This window comes from Marmota marmota, unplaced genomic scaffold, assembly GCF_001458135.2.
Source record: "Marmota marmota marmota unplaced genomic scaffold, marMar, whole genome shotgun sequence".
In the NCBI taxonomy this organism is placed as follows: domain Eukaryota; kingdom Metazoa; phylum Chordata; class Mammalia; order Rodentia; family Sciuridae; genus Marmota; species Marmota marmota.
The window spans coordinates 519,733-541,381 of NW_026000060.1; the positions used below are offsets into that span (position 1 = coordinate 519,733).

Genomic DNA, 21,649 nt, shown 5'->3' on the forward strand with positions numbered 1-21,649 from the left:
CCCCGCCCCTCCTCCTCTCTCTTTCACCTAGCCCCTCCTTCTCTCTCTCCCGCCCGCCTTTAGGGCCCTCCCTCTTCTCCCACCCAGCTGCTCTCCTCACTTGCTCTTGCACACACCCGCCCTCTGGAGACAGAGGTCCAAGGAGGCTCCCCCACCGCGCGGCACACCAGGAGCCTCAGGCCAGCTGTCCTGCGCACAGCGCGAGTGCGGGCAGTGGGTGCGCGTGCCCACGAGCGCGCAGGGGGCCATCTTGCGGCGCGAGCTCCGGGACGGGCACCTCTCTAGCGCACGCCCAGGGAAGATGGAGCGCGGCTCGCCAGCGCACACACTGGAGACTGAGCTGTATGTACTGTCTCTGTCCCTCTCTCGCCTCCCTCCTCGCTGGGAATTCAAACAGCTTTCTGATATCACCAGCCAAAGATATTTTCCCTCCGCTCCTTAGTCACCCACTGTCCATCAGTACTTGTGGGGGGTGGGTGGGAGGAGGTAGAGAGGAAAGCGGAAAGAGGAAAAAGCATATGCTGAGCCTTCCCATCCAACCAGGAGTACTCCTGTAATAAACCCACCGCTCCAACAAACCTGCCTTAGCAGCTGCCACCACCACCGGTCACTCCTCCTCTCAGTGCTTTCTTTCCTTCTTGGCTAATCGGTTTGTTGGGAGATAGATTTGGTAAAGCAAATCTTTGTTCTTAATCTACTTTCATCATTTTTTTGTGTGTGTTCATTTGTTGAGAGATTTATATCTGTGTACAACTGGGGACATATCTGCCACTTGATGATTTAAAAAAGCTAGGGTAGACTTAGGCCTTAGTCCAGCGTTAGACAGCATGCTGCATAATTGAAACAGAAACAGCAACAGCCAGTGTCACCCTGAGAAGAGCAAGATTGGGACCATATATATGACATCCTAACTAAACAGTTTTCTGTGCTTTCTATTTTAATTTACATTGTGCTGTGAAAGGATCTACACATTCATAAGTGCTAAGATCAGAGAAAAGTGATAGTTGTCTATATTCAGCAAGGGACTGTGGTGAATTTCATCTGTAATCTAAACTTGATTTACCTGTTGATTTGTGTGATCAATTTCACAAGGCCTTAGTTGTCACTCCTGCTTTGTATGTAGTTCATTGTTGGAAACCACTTTTATTTGCACTAGTACATAGATCGTGGATCTGAGACTAGAGGACATAGATACAAGATTTTGCTGAAACAACTAAAAAATCCATCTTCATCTTTCTCTCTTTCTGCTATATAGGACATATACCAGCATGTGGAAAAATAACCTGATACATTAAGACTGCAAGAGACAATCCTCAAGTTTATATATATTTAACCACTGAGCCACATGTTCAGACATATTTATTTATTTATTTATTTTGATTTTGATTTTGAACCACAGTCTATAAAAATTGCTTACGGCCTCAATAATTTGCTAAGTATAGCTTTGAATTTGCAATCTTCCTGCCTCATATCCCCATGCTTCTGGTATGAAAGGCAAGCACCACCACACCTGGCTCATATCCTTCTGTTTATAAAGAACAAACCATGTGAGTTGTTTGAGAAGAGGTCACAAGGTATTAACTAATAGAATAAACCCAGAGAAATAAGAACCTGGTCATAAAGAAGACCCCTGACACCATCTATATGAGTATCACACAAATTTACCAACAACAAAGAACTATTTTAGAGTCACTTTAATACATAGCTATAATTCTAGCAACTTGGGAAATTGAGTTCAGAGGATTGCAAATGAAAGACCAGCTGGGAGACTTCATGGTACTTTCAAATCTGGTCTCTTAATGAACTTTAGTTTAATACTCATATTTTTAATGCATTGTCTTCTCAGGAACTGCCTGTAGAGAATATAAACCTATTGCATTTTGCCTGGCCTCCTAGGTACATGCAGAACAAGTACCATGTGTTTGACACCAAGATATGCTGCCCTCTCAAGAAGTAGATAAGTCTGTAGGTATCATGGCTATAATGGCCTCTGAGTGCTTAGGTGACTGAACATTGTGAAAAAACTCCCAAGGCTTCCCAGCACAAAAAGGGTGACCTAGGGTTTCTTCTCAAAAGAATTTTTACTTTTAATCCCTACAGAGGGATTTAATCCCTGGGACAGGTGTGGTCAATCCACTGAGATGCCCTCAAGCCATCTTTCTTATTATTTCTGCGTAAGGCACTTAATAGTGTCTCTTTGGTAGCTATAAGGTTTTTAATGACCATCCATATTTTTTTTTTGAGAGAGAGAGAGAGAGAGAGAATTTTTTAATATTATTTTTTAGTTTTCTGCTGACACAACATCTTATTTGTATGTGGTGCTGAGGATCGAACCCAGCGCTGCGCCCATGCCAGGTGAGTGCGCTACCACTTGAGCCACATCCCCATCCCCAAGACCACCCATATTTTTAGCCCCAATTTTACTCTGTTTTCTGGCCAAACTTCAAGTTTTTAAAATCTTCCTGTTCTCCTTTCTGTTCATGATTATCACAATAATCTTAGCTCAAAGCTGATAGCAACACCCATGTCAACACCTGAATAAAATGCTGCCTTGAAATTTCTTCCACCAAATTAACAAATTCATCTCTTTAAATTCAGCCTCACAAAAATTGTCAGGAAATGGGCAAAATATTAAAAACTTCTTGCCCAGAATATAAAATGAATGACATTTAGTCCAATTTCTAAGAGTCTCCCTTCTCCCCTGAAACATCATAAAGGCATTTTTTTACCATCCTATCATCATTCTGCTCTTCTGAGCTCTGACTAGAATTGCCCATTAAGGTCCACATAAAACAATAACAACTTTTTTTTCAGTTTGCATCTCTAAACTTTTTAAAAATTTGCCGCAGTCTGGCTGGGCACAAAATCACGAGCCACTCAAGCAGGAACAAAGTTTATTTTTTGAAACTGCCGCCAATGTCCGGTAGGCGCCCGGGAAGATTTTTTCCACCCCCAACCAATGGGAACTCTCCAGGAGTCCCGTAGCCGGCCTAGGTGAACAGCAGGAGTCCAATATCCATATGAATACAAATCTTAACATAATCATATCATCTCAATGGCTAGCTGGCGTCACCTTTCGACCAAAAATGCCATGCATCATATACTTGGCTTTTAGCAAAAATTCCTTGAACAAATCCCCCAAATCTCCTAAATCTTCTGAATTACATGGTCACATTGGTCACAACAATGACCCCACTTCTGGTACCAATTTCGTTTTCAGTCATCTTTTTCACCATTGTGACCAAAGTAACTGATATGGACAATTTTAAAGGAAAACATCTATTTTCGGGCTCATAGTTTCAGAGGTCTTAGTTCAAAAATTACCCACTTAATTACTCAGGTGAAATTGAAAGACATGTCAGAAGAGTGTGGTGGATGAAAGCAGCCCTGAAGAAGGAAACAGAAAGGAAAAAGAATTGAGAGGCAGGCAAACTTGGGATCCCCTAATAATGGGGAAAAATGTATATTTTAAAGGCATGCCTTTAAAGAACCACTTCTTCCAGCCTCATTCTACCTGCCTATAGTTACCACTCAGTTAATCCCTATCAGGGGTTTAATGCATTGATTAAATTAAATTTCTCATAACTCAGTAATTTCACACATAAACTTTACTACATTGTATCATAAATGAGCTTTTGGACGTCATTGCCTACCTAAATCACAACAGTATTTATAAGGGAAGAGTTTACTTCTGTGAGTAAACTACAGAAAAACAACATGAAACAAACAAAGTAGAGACATATCAAATATAAACAATCTAAGGCCCTAGGAAAGCAAGAACCAATCAAATAAAAAAACAGCAGAAGAAAGGAAATAATATCAGGTCTGAAATTAATGAAGAGAATAAAAAAGCAATATAAATAATTAATGTGAAAAAGAGTTGTTTGTTTGAAAAGATAAATAAGACTAATAAACACTTAGCCAAATTAACCAAAACAGAGAGAAGATAAACACAGTATTTTTAAAAGTGGAGATGAAAAACCAGGTAACAGCACACATCACTGAAATGCAGAGGATCATTAGGGACTATTTTGAAAATATGTTTCAATAATTTGGAAAATCTTTTAAAAATGATACATTTCAATAAACATACAACCTACCAAAATCAAATCAAGAGCACATAGAAAATCTAAACCAGATAAAAAGAAATGAGATTGCATTGGTAATACAAGGCCTCCCAACAAACAAAACACCAGAGTGTCAGCTGAATTCCACCAGAATTTTAAGGAGTTACTCCTGATAGTTCTCAAATCACTCAATGAAATGGAAAAAGTGTGTGGAGCATAGATATTTCCAAAATCATTCTAGGAAGCTACTATAAGCCAAATACCTAGGGACATATCAGGAAGATCAGGGTACTATAGACCAATATATTTTATGAGCACAGATTAAAAAATATATTTTTAAATATGTTTTTAGTTGTAGATGGACACAATATCCTTATTTTATTTACTTATTTTTTAATGTGGTTCTGAGGATCAAACCCAGTGCCTCACGTGTGCTAAGCAAGCGCTCTACTATTGAACCACAACCCTAACCCCCACAAATTCTTATTAAAATTTTAGCAAATCATTTACAGAATAAATTAAGAAGATTGTACATCATGATCAAGTTGGTTTCATACCATGAATGAAAGTATGGTTCAAAATATTCAAATCAAAAATTGTAATTCACCACATAAACATTATTAAGATTTAAAAATCAAATGATTATCTCAATATGAATAGAAAGAGATTTTGACAAAATCTAGGACCCATTCATGGTAAAACACTGAAGAATCCAGGTATATAAGGAACTCACTTCAACATTATATTTGTATACAACAAATTAAAAAACCATATCCTACTGGATAGGAAAGAACTGATAGTGTTTTTTAATATCAGAAATAAAACAAGGATGTCTACTCTCATCATTGCTATTCAATGTAGTACTTGAAATTTTAACCAGAACAATTAGCCAAGAAAAAAGAAATATGAAATATACAATTAGTAAAGAAACAAGTCAAATTATCACTTTTTGTAGATGATATGATTCTTTACCTAGAAATTTAAAAATTTCCAGCAGAAGAACTCAATGATCCATAAAAGTAATTCAGCAAAGTAGCAAGATACAAAGTCTAAACACACCAATAATCAATCCACTGGGAAAAAAAAATCAAGAAAACATTCCATTTACAATACAATTTTAAAAGTAGCTGGAAATAAATCTAACCAAGGAGGTGAAACAAAATATGTCTACAATAAAAATTATAGACTATTGAAGCAAGAATTTGAAAAAAGGATAATAAAAGATGGATATGTTCATGGATATGCCCAATTGATATTGCTAAATCATTTATGTATCAAAAGTGATTTACAAATCCAATGCAATCCCTATTAAAATAATATTGGTATTTTCCCCAGAACCTAGAAGAATAGTTGTAAAATTTGTATGCAAAAATAAAATAACCAGAGTAGCCAAGATAATACTGGGAGGAAAAAAAAAAACAATGCTGTAGCCATCACGATAACTGATTTCAATTTAAAATGAAGGGCTATAAAATATCATGGTACCAATATTAAAAACAGACATGTAGATCAATGGAAAAGAAGACTCAGAGACAAACCTACAGATACAGTCATCTGATCTTTGACAAAAGTGCCAAAACATAACAGTCTTTTTAACAAATGCTACTAGGAAAAATGGACATATGGAAGAATTATCTTAGATCCCTTTTTATAATCTTGTACAAAAGTCAATGTCAATCAAATAAAATTCAACCAACTCAAAGTCAATAAAATACCTGCTAATGAGACCAGAAATTATGCATTCCATAGAAGAAAATACAGAAGTAAAATTCCAACATATAGCTCAGAATGGCTATGAAGAATTTAAATAATAATAAATGCTGGTGAGAATCCTAGGGGACTGAAACTAATGTAATATTGGTAACATTTTAAATAAGTGCAATGTCTATGGAAGTCAATATGTAAGTTCTTTAAAAGACTAGGAATGGAGCCAGTGTATGTTTAAGCTATACCACTCCTTATATGAAATAATTAAAGTCAGCATACTTTAGCAACACAAGCATCCCTAGTTCACAACTTCCAAGTTATGGAAATAACCTAGATATTGGCCAACAGACCAAACACAGAAAATGTGGTATACAATGAAGTTTTATTCAGCCATAAAAAAAAAACATATAATTCCCAGGAAAATAGATGGAGATGGAAAACATCATGTTAAGCAAAACAAGCCAGTCTTAGCCAAGGATCCTATGTTTTCTCTTATATGTGGAAACTAGACAGAAGAATGGAAAAATTGGGATCTCATTAAAATTTAATGTGAACTATAGGGTAGAGGAAAGCAATCTGTGATAGGAAGCAAGGAAGGGAAAAGAGAGGAACTTGGGAATAAAATTGACCAAATTATACTATGTGCATGTATAAATATGTCAAACAATGGATCCAAATATTATTTACAATTTTAATGTGGTATTAAAATAACTTTAAAAGGCACATAGTATAAATTATGTGATTAGATTATCTCAGACTTGACATTATAGTAAGAAAAATAAATATATATGTGATATTTTGTTTTTTACTCTTTACAATAAAATGTATTTCTGAAAAATGAAAGGAAAAATAGGATTCTGAGATACATTGTTATAAAAGTACATGTTACAGGAAAAGCAAGGCTAATATAAGTATTTTACCACAGCCATAAAATAATTAATAAATGTACATACTGCTTTTCTAAAAATAAAAAGAGAGATGATGCTTTTTGTATATAACAAGCAAGTCATTGCTAAGGTAAAAGAAGTACTTTATTCAATTTTCCATAACAGATAGTACATGCATTAGGAATAGATAGAGTATGTATTTTAAAATTTGAACATCATTCTGACGTTTTTTTGGCAAGTCCAAAACTTCTCTTGAATTTTAAATTGGGGGAAATTTGTAAAGTGTGATCTTTCATTAAAAACTATGTCACATTCTTTACATTTGTAGGGTTTAATCACTACTGTAATATTCTTGGCATTTTTAAATGTTGGGCTTTGATTAAAACTTTGCCACTTTTTTGGCAATTTAAACTATTCTTCAAAGTATGAATTTACTAGTAATTAATAAGTCATGATATCACAATAAATGATAGTTTACATTCTTTAGATTTGTAAAGATTCTCTCAAGTATGAGTTCTCTCATGCTTGATAACCCTTGAATTGTACCTAAATACTTTGCCACATTCTTTACAGTTGTATAACCTTTCCAGTTTGAATTCTCTGGTGTTGGATAAGGCCTACTCTTCAAATAAAAGCCTTGAAATTTTCTTTACATTTGTATTGGTTCTTTCCAGTATGAATTCTCTGGTGTCTACTAAGGTGTGATCTTTGATTAAAAGCTTTGCCACATTCTTTACATTTGTATGGTTTTTCTCCAGTATGAATTCTCTGATGTATACTAAGGTATGATATTTCATTAAAAGCTTTGTCACATTCTTTACATTTTTATGGTTTCTCTCCAGTGTGAGTTCTCTGGTGCACAATAACTGTGTGCCTAACATTAAAAGCTATGCCACATTCTTTATATTTCTATGGTTTCTCTCCAGTATGTATTCTCTGGTGTTGAGTAAAATGTGATATTTGATTAAAATCTTTGCCATATTTTTTACATTTGTATGGGTTCTCTCCAGTATGAATTCTCTGGTGTTTACTAAGGCATGATCTGTGATTAACAGCTTTGCCACATTCTTTACATTTGTATCACTAATCTTCAGTGTGAATTCATTGATGTCGACCAAGATATTGTCTCTGAGGAAAAATTTTTCCACAATATTTATATTTGTATGGCTTTTCTCCAGTATGAGTTCTCTGGTGTATTATGTAGTTTGAGATTTGATTAAAATGTTTGCCAGATTCTTTACATTTGTATGGCTTTTCTTAAGTGTGTGTTCTCTGTTTCACAACAAAGCTGTTCTGAATGGTGAATGCTTTGCCACATTCTTTGCATTAGTATGATTTCTCTCCAGTGTGAATTCTCTGGTATCCAATAGAGGTTGCTGTAACATTAAAAGCTTTGCCACATTCCTTACATTTCTCTGGGTCTTTCCACTATGAATTTTTGGTGTTAAGTAAGGTGTGAGCTTTGATTAAAAGCTTTGCCACAGTTTTTACATTTGTATGGTTTCTCTCCAGTGTGAGTTCTCTAAGGCAAAATAAGGGTTTGCCTAACATTAAAAACTTTGCCACATTTTGTACATTTGTATGGTTTCTCTCACTTAATGTCTATTACAAACTTCTAGAGAACACAAGTTTGTTAAATGTGTACTTCATTTTGGTTATAACTTTCATATTTCTTACTAACTAATGTATATTTAGCATAGGAGGAGGAAATCCTGGTGAGTATCGCAAGATACTTACTCCTAAGTAGTATAACCCAATCCTAAGACACAGACCTGTAAACACATACACATGTAAACACATGTAGTACTCCCTAAGGCTTCATGGTATTGAGAATTTGGCAGGGACTTTGGAAACCTATCTTAGTCTAATCAATTGTGACAAACCTACCTCTGAGGAAGTTACTTTCTTTGAATCTTAAAGCCTCTGTAAAATGATATGTAGTGTTCTTGTGAAGAGTAAGAGAGAATGTGTGTGTGTGTGTGTGTGCGAGTGTGTGTGTATGTGTGTATGTATGTATGCATGAATACATACAAGCATATATGTATATACACAAGTGTATAAACACAAACACACACACACTATATATATATATATAAGCATGAATACATCATGAAACAGTACATATTCCGAATTCTGGCACATGTATTTCAGTTAACGGATTATAGTTCTATCTCTCATATGAACTAAAGTTTTCTCAATGATGAGCAATATCTACTAATGACACTGTTTCTGGGACACCCAGCCCAATATCTTGCACATGCTAGAGTCTTCAGTAAGCATTTTTCTAATAAATGAAGCCAGCAAGCACTCACAACAGGATGGTCAGGATAACTGTCTGCCAGAGATAATGACATAGGAGCAAAGAAAGGTTATGTTAACTCACCCTACATTGTAGTAATGGTTATAGGAGAGATTTCCTAAACTGTATGGCCTATGTGGAGTCCAGAACATTTATAAAATATTTAAAATCTTTCTGATATATTTCAGAGTGCAGTCTAATTTGGAACCAGGCAGGGCATTTACAATCACTCTTTCTACAATGTTTAAGTAATTAGGAAATCGTAAACACTTTAGCCTTAACAGCAATGGAAACAAATCAGTTCTGCAAAAATGATGGAGAATAGTTAGTTGTACATTGGTTCCAAACTTTCTTAAGTGGAATTAGTTAATTTCATTTTATCTTCTTATTCTCGTTCACTCTCAGAAACTGAGTTGCTTTGAATTGTTCCTGGCACATATTAGATGCTCAATAAGTATTTGTTGAATGAAGGAATGAATGAGTGGGGACTGGTTTCATCTTTTACCAAGATCTTCATGCTGTCAGCATTCCCGTGTACTAATGTCTGTGAGTGTTTTATATATGTGTATATGTGCTATGCATTTTATATATGTGTGTATGTATACATGTATAATTGCATGCCTTGAGTGTTTATGTACGTGTGTGTTTATATACACATACATGTGTGCTTACCTAGGTATGGGTAAATAGTTGCTGAAGTGTGTCACAGGCCACATACTCTGGATGCACAGTCTGTGACTGTCTGTGTATAACCTATTCATTGGGGATCTGTACTCATGAAAGGAAGAGAAAAGAATTTGTTTTTGGCAGTAGAAGAAGTGAAATTTCAACATAACATGACAGAGCCTGTATAAGCCAGTAGAGAGTTCTGGAATAAGTGTCACTAGTAAGTATTATCTTACTTAGATGGAAATGGCTAGACCAAAGTGTCCAGGCCATCATCTTCCTGCCTCCCTCACCGCTGGATGTGGGCTGCCCAGAAAAAGCATGATGCTGGGGCAAAAGCTCTCTACAACTGAGGCAGAGGCTGATGGTGCTGACAGCTAGAGGCTGCCATCTGCACTCCTTAGTACTAGGCAGCAAACCTCCTTGAAAGAGAAATCCAAAAGCTGCCTCTGCATGGCTACAATACATGAGTAAAGGAAGCAGTTCTGTTGAATGCCCTCCCAGGCCACACTACCACGTGTCTGTGGCAGTCTGGAAACAATACACCTAAGCAGATGTTGTCTGGACTCAGATAGTCTCCAGTGAATCCTGGAAAAGTAAATTCCTAGTTCTAGTATGAGTAGGTATAATAAATCCAAAATGGCTACAATTTTTCAAATATATCTCTCATCACGAACTGGAGTATGGCACTGGGGTTGTAGCTCAGTGGTAGAATGCTCACCTAGCATGTGCGAGGCCCTGGGTTCAATCCTCAGCACCATATGAAAATAAATAATGGTAATGTGTCCAATGACAACTAAAAACTAAATATTAAAAAAAGAACAGGAGGATGTATCACCTTACCCTGAATACATTGGCCTTTGAGTGATTTGGTCTCTGGGATATATAAGAAGAAGCACTGTGCTAACTCTAGGTGTAACTTTAAGAGAACTTACTCTCTAGAAGCCTTGTGCTAACAAAGATGTCCAACTGCACTTCTGGAGAGATCACACAGAGGAGCTCCAAGAGTATGTGGAAATGGAGGAGAACCCATGTAACTCTCTTCTCCCTTTTTCTGTAGCCGTAGGGCTGGGCACATAACAGACAGGACCAATCAGAATCCTGATGGCATTGAACTGGACCTGGAAAGAAATACTTTCTGTTCAGATGGAAAAGTTGGAAAAATGTGTTCCAGGAGCACCCTGTGTAGTGCATCTATCCTATGCTTGGCTTTATAGATGAGAGAATGGGCAATAGAGAGAGGGTATCAGTCTTCACTCTCATCCTCTGCTGCATAGAAACATTTCTTTTAATAGTGGTGCAGGTACACCCTGACATCCTTAGTACTATTTTCATTAGACAGTCTTATGATTGATAGTCCACAGGAAAAACATAGGATGGATGGCAAAGCTCTTCTTACCTCTCACACAAACGGTACGTACATTGAACTCCCCAGCTAGGAAGAACTCATGTATAGGAAGACAGAAACAATCAGTATCAACTAAAAGTAGTGAGTTTTGGATGGAAACCAAGGCATCTGCTGGTGGGTAGATATGTATTTATCAAGATTTTTATCAATTCCTGTGAATAGCTACTAATATAAAAAAATCTAAACCATATTAAATTTGTTATGTTTTAAATCCCACATTCTATCCATATAAACTATCAGTTCATTACTTATAGACTTGGTTCCTCAATGATAAACAATCCCACAACAAATTATAATCACACTTACATCAGTTACTAAGGAGAAATCAATGGAAACATACCTTACAGAAGGAATTTGTGAACATTTCTATCAAAGGTTGTGAAACTGCTGGATATGTATCTTGTGAGCTGGTCTTAAAAACTGTCCCCAAACACTGAATTGCAGCTTGCAACAAATTTAATAGTGAAAAAAATTAGCAACTTAAAGAAAGAAATGATGATAGCACTGCACTCTGCAGTAATCGGTATTTATGATCACACAATATAAGGAAAACTAATTGGTTCAGTTGTGTACAGATTTATGTTTATAGACCAACTATTGAGGGGAAGAAAACTTGATTTATTATGCCTCCCTAAAAGATAAATGTTATCTAGAATATAAATCTGAATATATGTAGCGCATTAAAACTTGTTGAAAGCAGCAGGAAAAAGAGCAGATATCTAATTAACCATTTTTGTGTTAATGCCTTTAACAAAAATATTATCAGTTTTTAATGTACAAGAAATAGAAGTAGCAATCTGATTTAAAATTGTAAAACAAATAGTGCTGACACATTAAACGAATTAAATATTACTCCTTGTACATGTACATGAATATAGGTGAGTTTTAAATATCCATTCATATATGCTAATTTACCAAGTGCCTACTCTGTGTAAGATGCTATTCTAAGGTGATAGGGAAACTTAACAGAAGTAAACTTAACAGAAAACAAATCACTGTCCACATGATGAACAGTTTATGCTTAATAGAAGTAGGTAGATAAACACAACAAGTAAAATGTATAGCCTATTGAATGGTGGAAGGTGCCTCATTTATTTTTGGTGTAGGACAAGAGAACTCATTGGAACACATTGAGTGCTAAGACATGGTGAGAGATGATGTTAGAAAAGCAGAAGAATTTGATTCATTTATGATAAGGAAGCTAGTTTGGCAGAAAACAAATGAGAAACAATAAGTGAACAATACATCACAGAATTACAAATTATATAGCTACTTTAAACAATGAGTAAGTAACATGAGGAGTTATTGCAACATTGCAAGATTCTGAGTAGAGAAACGATCAAATCTGACATACTCTTTGTTTTTTTGGATGGGGGATGTGTACCAGGGATTGAACTCAGGTGCTGAACCACATACCTAGCCCTTTTTATTTTTTATTTGAAACTGTTTCTATACTAGCTTGCTTTGGACCTCACTAATTTGCTGAGGCTGGCTTCGGACTTGCAATACTCTTGCCTCAGCCTCCTGAGCCACTGGGATTAGAGGCATGTTTTAGTCAATTTCTCACTACTGTAACTAAACAATCTGTCTAGAACAATTTTAGGGAATAAAAGGTTATTTAGTGGCTAACAGTTTCAGAGGTGTCAGTCCACAGATAGCAGGCTCCATTCCTTGGGATTTGAGTTAATGCAGGACATCATAGCAGAAGAGTGTGGAAGAGTGAACCAGCTCACATGATGAGAAATCATCAGAGAGAGAGAAACTCCACTCTCCAGATACAAAATATAAACCGCACAGCCACGTCCTCAACAAACCACTTCCTCAACCCAAACCCCAGCTACCTCCAGCAACCACTCAGATAACCCCATCAAGGAATGAATAATTCACTGATTAGGTTAAGGCTGTAATCCAATTCTGCAGCAACTACTGCCACTGAGGGCCCAAGCAGCCAAGCCACTTGGCTACAATACAGATGCTGATTTTTGTCCTTGAAATAAACACTGCCAAGAATACAAGCTATGTGAAAACCTTTCTAGATCAGTTCTTATTCTTTAAAAAAATGGTTACATGGTTTCCATTTTTCCCCTGATGTTCTGCCATATCATGTCAACTTAAAGTCTCGAAATCAAATAACTCTTTGAGGATATCCAGTTTTTCATTAGTTCAAGAGATTCATTGATGAGTTCTTATATTAGATAATGTTCTTATTCTAGGGGCTTCACAGAGTTTACATTACTATTACATTACAATTATTCTCCTTCATTCTATCTTGTATTTTGTTTGGAATTTTTATACTGATTCCTCACATGACATCTAAACAGGGTTAACCCATTGCATTTATTCACTACCACTACATATTTAGTAGTATATAGAGTACTTATAACTTGGCTACTTATGAATTTGCATGAAATAAGCTGACATATGTGATATAAATAGAAACAACATATATTTTAAAATGTAAATATTTTATGCTTCAGGAACCATTTGTCAATATATGAAAGTAATATAAAATAATATACATCAAAACTATTATATAAATGCTATATTTACATCCATTTTAAGTAATTTTTTTCATAAAGCTTGTACAAATCATAGCTCTTACATCCATGACATTTAGTTTCTGGGACTCTCTTACTCACCTATCCTCTTAGTCTTAGTGTCCTCATTCCAAGAAAGAAATGATTATTTTTTTCTCTTTATTTTCTCTTTCATCATGGTGAAAAATGGTTGAATAATTCAGACACAATATATTATTATTATTGTTGTTATTATATCTCTAACCTTAACGAACCAAAGTATGATTTCTTTTGTTTTTTCCCCACTAACCCCTTCAAACTTCATTCACCTTCATCCACATTCCAAAGTATTTCATCTTTGTTTTGAAATCCTTTTGTTAACTTGATTAGGTTGGAGAATGATGTGTTAAAATCAGCCATATATAGGTTAAAGTCCATCAAATATGAATTATGTGTTCCATAAATGATATTTATTATTATTAATTTATTAATTGGTGAGACATATATGAAATAATTACCTAGTAGATTATACCATACTAAGTAGTAGGATTGTATAAAGGAATACGACAAGTTCTTCATTCAATAGTTTTTCTACCTAGTGGATACAACAGGGATGTGAGCAGGATATTTCATACAGTCCATGTTACATAAGAGGTTGGTTCAGGAACTTAACATGTTTGTTGAGGTTTTTTTTTTTTTTTTAGTGGTGACTACATATGCTGAAATTTCTCCTTCACACATCTGAGTAACTTAATTCCTTTAACATTGTTTTCCCTCTAATTTGAAATTGGCTTATTTTCAAGTGAATTGTCCTGTTGCTGCCTGCATTTATATACTCTCTGACAAACTGTGTTATTTAGCTTTCTGTCACTGTTACAAAGTACTTGAGAAAAACAATTTAAGGAATGAAAGGTTTATACATTGTTTCTGGATCTGTGTTGAATAAGATCATCATGGTGAAAGGTGGAGCAAAGCTGCTTACCTCATGGCAGTCAGAAAGAAAGGAAGGGTGTGTGAAGGGAGAAAGAGAGAATGAGCACATAAGAGAGCACATAAGAGGGAGGGGCTTGATACAAAATATATCATTCAAAAGCCTTCTCCTAGTGAACTACTTCCTCCAATTAGGCCCCACTTCCTAAAGGTTGTGCCACCTCCTTTTAGGACCATAGACTGGCAAACAAGCCTTTAGCACATGGCCTTTGCACAAAATTTCATATCTAACTCTTAACAGGCCTAATCAAAACTATATCACTTTGTATCCTCTATGAGTGTCCTCCTTTTTGTTCATGGCATTTTTCAGACTACTGTCTCCATCTCACACTGTGGGGCAACCTCTAAATTCCCATGTCCCCTGCAAACCCAAGCATACTTTTATCTTACCATGTGTAACAAACTGTGAAAAATGAATACCAAAGCACTAACTCATTTACTTAAAGAAAAAAACAAGTATTTAACAGTTGAAGATTGCCGCGTCCGGCCAAGGGAGCCGAGTCCGGCGAGGGACGGCGAGGTTAAAAGACACACAGGACACCAAGGTTCTTCATCCAGGAGTCAATACTCTTTATTGCTAACACACCTTTTTTATACCCCAAGCAGCAGAAGTGGAAAACTACCCAAAAGCAGGAGGGAGGGGGGAGAAATTTAGTTTCAACATCTATTATTGTCAGGTACTGAAACCTCCCTTAACAATAAGTCCATCAGACCAGAAAAGGTCAAGGCATTCCCGTGGGATACATGTGTCTCAGACGGACAAGCAGGAACAGAAAAACCGCAAGTTCGCCATGGCCTTGTGAGCTGGCCACACTGGCATGCAGAACAAACTAGTGGAGGTAGGGCTCCAGGGGCCAGGGTGGACCTGCTGCCAACAAGTCCCCCTCTTTTGTTTTTTGCATGCCAGTGGGAATCAAGTAGCCCCTGTCTTAGGTCGTTCACAGCCCTTGCGATGCTTACCCGTCTCTGGGAAGGCCCCGATTCCCTGTCTTAGGTCGCACAGCAAGCGTGAAAGTTGCCCGTCACTGGGTACTACAAGATCAGCTCAAGGTGTTATGACCTATCAAGACATTATTGCGGTGAACGCTTAACCGTCTCCACCTACGGGACCCATGACCGTCACCGCCGAATGGCAGATGTGATTGGACCGAGAGATTAGACAGCAAAGATCCTAGTACAGGAAAGCAAGAGGGAGAGGTATGCATAGAGAAAAGATATGGCAGGAGTTCTTCTTTTAAGGAGGACACTCATCTTCGGATCGGTCTGAAGTATATTTCAGAGAGGCGATCATCCATCTTTAAGCGTTGATAGTGAACCTGTATCGGCTTAGAGGCTAAGATATTAATTTGATCTTTAATGAATTGTACTATCTTATTTACAATGCAGGGTCCTACTGCCACTACTAGAAGGAGGCCTAACAATGGTCCCAATAAGGGAAGAAGATAAGGCAAAAATCCATTAAGTCCAGTCCAGAGAGGGTTCTCAAATAATTCCCTCCTCCTTTTTTCTAGGTCTTCTTGGAGTTGTTTAATTTTTGTGCGAACTATGCCAGATTTGTTAGCATAAAAACAGCACCTCTCCCCAAGGGCTAAACAAATTCCCCCTTGATTGGCAGTAAGCAAGTCTAAACCCCGCCTGTTCTGAAGAACTACTTCTGCTAGAGAGTCTATCTGGTCTTGTAAGTCTTTAATGGTTCCCGACAGGGTTTGCACATCATCTATAAGCTGTTGAGATAGGCGGCGGTAAGAATGTATAGCCGTACCCAATCCTGCCGTGCCTGTACCCACAGCAGAGGTTATTCCAAGGCCAACAAGGAGTGGTAAGGCCTGCACAGCTCTCTTGTGTCTTCTAACTAAGATGTCTAGGCTAGGAATGGGTAGGGGTTCATCTCCTGAGATAATCGTGATATCAGGAAGCAGTAATGCCAGAACGCAACCACCAGTCCAATTTGCTGGGAGCCTGGGAAAAGCTAAATTTCCACCACACATAAAAACTGTACCATTAGGGGGACAAATGGGCGGAGTAGGTGAGGAGTAATTCTTTACTAATGAGCAGTTTCCAAAGGAAGAGACTCCAACATCAACATCATAGGTATTATTTTGCATCATGCCCAGAAGGCATGACATAAAACCACCTAGAGGCTGCACCTTAAAGGGTAGCCCAGATTGACATGTGTTGTCATCATCAATGGTATAATTGATGGGAACCGCCAATGGCATGACTGCACCTGCCGTCATGCAGAGCCAGCAATCACCAGCAAGGGTAGGATTGGAACTGTTAAGTAAAGAAAAGGTAGTTTCTAGGATATCTAATGTATTGGCATCTAAATCAGGAAGCTGGGATTTGGGCAATATCAAGGGGTGGTATGTAGGCTTAGGAATCTCCGGCTTTAAAAGCTTAATCACCTGAAGGTGTTTGATAGCATCAGTGGGTCCCCCTCCATCAGAGATTCCGATGGGGGCCTGCATGGGCCAGCAGGAAGGTTTACCCACGACGCCCTCACATCCCGCCTCCGTTAACCGAGTCGTGATGCCTTCCCCTCCCCGGTCACCAAGAAAAGGAATATAATTATAAGTGGTCCCCCATTCTCCACGGGTGTTAGTTAGGATGGCCTCAAAATACTGTTTTCCTTGATTATTAACACAAATTGAGGCCGATGTATAACAGGAGATGTGCATTGCCGGGGTGTAATGACAAGTGGCGGGACAGCTTCCAAGAGTCTCGGTCGGATTAGGGACAACAAGTCCGGGCTTATTAACACATACCCATTTTGGTTGCTCAAATCCTCCGATGTTTTGATTGAGTTCAGCCGCCATATAGGCTACTTTAGTCCCACAATCAATGCTCTGGATATAACCAGAGGGGGCCGAGTGCCGGGGCCCTCCCTTACACTCACAAGGGGCTCCAAAAAGATATTCATGAATATTCCCAGGTGGGGGGTCAAGCCCTCCTTCAGCAAACCTGTCCAGAAGGAATGCCACAAGCGGGGTCCAGCTCATGAGGTGTGTCTCGGCACTCACTTGAAGGGGTGAGAACAACAGTGGCAGGATCAGCCATCTTGGGAACTTCATTTTGTCTTGAATTTTCATTCACCGGTCTGGTGCAGCGCTCCGGGATCCAAATGGGCTTCTCAGTTCCTGGGGGAAAAACACATACAGCTCCCCTCACTCTAGCTAAGAGTGGAGCCGGGGGTTGCCACTTTCCGGTGGATAAATCTTTCCACCTTATTTGAGCATCTTGTACAGTGGGAGGGGAAAAGTGGCGTTGTGCAGCCGTGCGCCCTCCAGTGTCAGTGAGTAAAAAATTTAAAGTAAATAAGGTTATGCTTAGAAGTGCTTGTGGTCCCTGACAATTCCGGTATATCTCCCCCTCTTTTGTTTTTTGTAAATAAGTTTTTAAATGTTGATGGGCTCGTTCCACGATAGCCTGTCCCTGTGGATTATAAGGGATTCCAGTCTTATGATTAATTTCCCATTGGGTGCAAAACCGTTGAACCGCCTGGCTTACATATGCGGGACCATTATCGGTTTTGAGGCATCGTGGGGTGCCCATGGAGGAAAAGGCTTTTAGAAGATGACTGATTACGTCCTTAGCCTTCTCTCCAGTATGTAAGGTGGCAAAAATGAAGCCAGAATATGTGTCAGTGGAAACATGTATAAAGGAGAGCTTACCAAAGCTAGGGAAGTGTGTAACATCAGTTTGCCAGACATCATTAGGTTGTAATCCTCTTGGATTAACCCCAAGGGAAGGAGAATGAATAAATGGTGCACAGGTTGGACATAATGAGACAATTTGTAAAGCTTGGTCTCGTGAACATCCTGTGTGGAAGCGTAAAGACTGTGCATTTAAATGAAATTTGTTATGGAATTGTAAGGCCTTATCATATTCGGTCGTCACACAGGAAAGGCCGACAGCATGAGTAGCAGCGTCTGCTTTTGCGTTGCCCTCTGACAAAGGTCCAGGGAGCCCTGAATGGCTTCGGATGTGGCCAATGTATAAAGGATCTCGTCTAGCCCAAATGAGAAGCTGTACTACCTGTAGTTGTTCTGTGATGGTGGATTGCTTTCCAATATATGATGCTGTTTCTATGACTAGAGCCAGATTGGCTACATACAAGCTGTCAGTATATACATTAAGAGGAATAGAACTATAGACTTTGAGAGCTATGATTAAAGCTTCAACTTCCGCCTTTTGGGCCGACTGACCTGACACAGGTTGTCGGAGAATTTGAGATCCATCAAAAACGACGGCAAATCCATTTTTGGCCCCATCTGTATATACAGTTTGGGCCTTTGGAATAGGTTCCCTTTTCATAATCTTTGGGAAGATAATGGGACACCTTTTAAAGCCCTCCAAAAGTCTATGTTTAGGGAAGTGATTATCAATCTGACCCTTAAAGCTGCACAGGAAAAGACACCAAAGGTCATGTTCTTGTTGTAACTTGTGTATCATATCTTGAGTGTAAGGTTGAATAAGTATGTCAAAGGTTTTTCCAAACAATGCATCACCCAAATATTTAGCCTTCCAAATTAAGTTAATAACTAGCTCATAAAAGGGAGTCAATACCCGGGGGTTAGAAGCCGGCAAGTGGACCCAATAAATGGGACCCGTTTGCCAGAACACTCCTGTGGGAGTAATTTTAGAAGGTAGAACTATAAATGACAAGGGCAGAGAATAATCTATCTGCGTAATCTGCATGTCCTGCAGAGCCTCTTCTATTAGCCTCAGTGCTCGTAAGGCTTCTGGTGTAGGTACTCTACACGACGTAGGAGAAGGATCTCCTCGCAAGAGGTCATACAGGGGTTTGAGCTCTCCAGTTGGAATATGAAAGGACGGGCGCAGCCACTGTATTTCTCCGAGGAATGTCTGCCACTGATGTAAAGTTTTGAGCTGATTTATCTGGAACTGGGGTCTCTGGGGAAAGATTCCTATGTTATTAATGATGTATCCCAAATAATTGTAAGGGTGTTGAAACTGCACCTTTTCGGGTGCTATGACCAGCCCTGCCCCTTTTAGAAGGGATTGGAGGACTTCATAAGATTGAAGAAGCCTTTCTTTCTTGGGCCCTGCCAGTAAGATGTCATCCATATAATGAATGAGGTAGAGCTGTGGGAACTGCTGTCGAAAGGGTCGTAAAACCTCAGCTACAAAATATTGGCACATTGTAGGACTATTAGTCATCCCTTGAGGTAGGACGGTCCATTCATACCGTTGGTAAGGTTCCCTAAAGTTTGTTGAAGGCAAGGAGAAAGCAAAACGCTTTCGGTCTCGTGGGTCTAAGGGGATAGAGAAGAAACAATCTTTTAAATCTATGACAATAAGATGCCAATCCTTTGGGATCGCAGTAGGAAAGGGTAGCCCTGGCTGTAAGGGTCCCATGTGTTGCATAGTTTTATTAATAGCCCGTAGGTCCTGAAGAAGTCTCCACTTCCCAGACCCCTTTTGTATAACAAAAATAGGGGTATTCCAAGGGGAGGTAGAGGGCACCACATGTCCTAACTTAAGCTGGTCTTGAACTAATAGGGAAGCGGCCTGTAATTTGTCCTTAGTTAGGGGCCACTGTTCTACCCACACAGGGTCATCTGATAACCAAGTAATGGACAGTGGAGGTGGCCGCACTTCAGTGGCCCCTAGGATAAATTTCCCAGTCCTCTCCGGTCTCTTCCCTGCCGGGTAACCTGTTCCGCTGGATCCACAGGTGATATTCTGCCCTCATGTCTCTTTCCTAGTCCCCTTCCAGGGATCCACCCCATGTCTAGCATTGCATCATTAACAAAGTTATTATTTCCTTTTAAAGTCTGGGTAGTAAGAATAGCCCCCATTTGATGAAGCAAGTCCCTCCCCCAAAGATTCGTGGGGAGTCCAGTCACCACATAAGGCTGGAAATGGCCACTATGTCCTTCGCCATCTCTCCATTTTAAAAAGGAGGCACTTCTTTTTGGTCGGGTTTGTCCTATCCCCTGTAATATGGCCAAGGGACTCTGGAGGGGCCAGGCAGGTGGCCATTGTTTTTCAGAAATGACAGAGACATCCGCCCCCGTATCTAGTATTCCCTTGAAAGCCTTGTCCTGTATCTCAATGGTCAGGTTGGGACGCGAATCCAAATGAGCTACCCAAAAGGCCTGGGGAGTTCCAGTGGAGCCAAAGCTGCCGTCGCCCCGGGACCCACGGAGGGCGTGCCCAGGAATGGAAGCTAAGGGTAGCAGCAGCAATTGAGCTATACGCTCCCCGGGGGGAAGAATAACAATTCCTTGGGTAGCTTCTACTACTATTTTTATTTCTCCCTGATAATCAGCATCAACAACCCCCGTAAGAATCTTCAAGCCCCACTGAGTTGCGCTACCTCGTCCCAACACTAGTCCCACCGTCCCCTCTGGCAGGGGTCCAAAAACCCCAGTAGGCAGCGTCTGAGGTCCCATTTGGGGAGTTAATACCGCTCGGGAGGTGGAACTGAGGTCCAGTCCTGCGCTTCCTGGTGTTCCCCTGGGGAGTTCCCAGATAGAAAGGGGTTGGTCAGTGGGAGGCGGCGGAGACGCCCACTCCCTGGGGCACTGTTCTGTCCCTGCACTGCCCCGTACACTTTGGCTTCCGGGGCCCGGGGCGGGCCCCTGCTCCCGTTTCCCGACGGTATTGGGTTACCCTGGATGTCAAATTTTGACCTGCACTCACTGCTCCAATGATTTCCTTTATGACATCTAGGACAAATTCCAGGCATCCCTCTGCCAGCACCCTCGCTCCTTTCCGGGCAGTTTCTCCTTATATGTCCCTCTTTCCCACACTTAAAACACCCCTTAGAGCGGGTTCCCCTGTTATCAGATTTTTGCATTCCAGTCTTAAGGGCAGCAGCCAAAACCTGACCAGTAATATGAGGCCCATCTATATCTTTGCATGCTCGAATCATGTCATCTATACTTTTGGCCCGGGAGGACTTAATAGCATTTTGGCAGTAAGTGTTAGCGTTTTCATATGCCAGTTGTCTAATAAGTGGCATAGCCTGTTCTAGATTAGGGAATATTTTTCCAGCAGCCTGCATTAGGTGGGCTATAAAGTCCGAATAAGGTTCAGAGGGCCCTTGAGAGATCTTGGAAATTTTTGCTTCAGTCTTAGAA

At 39.3% G+C, this 21,649-nt stretch overlaps 1 protein-coding gene across 2 annotated transcripts; it reads right to left on the minus strand.

Annotated features, from left to right (window-relative positions):
• Window positions 1–15,338: 15,338 nt before the first annotated feature.
• Window positions 15,339–17,356, minus strand: LOC107160714 (syncytin-1-like). Of its 2 annotated transcripts, XM_048813933.1 has the most exons (2): window positions 16,801–17,356; window positions 15,339–16,260 (listed from the first exon to the last, which is right to left on the minus strand). In XM_048813933.1, the coding sequence occupies exons 1-2, from the start codon at window positions 17,354–17,356 to the stop codon at window positions 15,788–15,790; spliced, it is 1,029 nt and encodes a 342-aa protein (XP_048669890.1). In that variant the 3' UTR covers window positions 15,339–15,787. The 2 variants fall into 2 exon arrangements, with proteins under 2 accessions (XP_048669890.1, XP_015362839.1); XM_015507353.2 differs by having other exon boundaries at window positions 15,340–17,356.
• Window positions 17,357–21,649: the final 4,293 nt, after the last annotated feature.

What these genes read in the sequence shown, in the direction of transcription:
- LOC107160714 (XM_015507353.2), bottom strand. Translation starts at nt 17,356, where the DNA reads ATGGCGGCTGAACTCAATCAAAACATCGGAGGATTTGAGCAACCAAAA.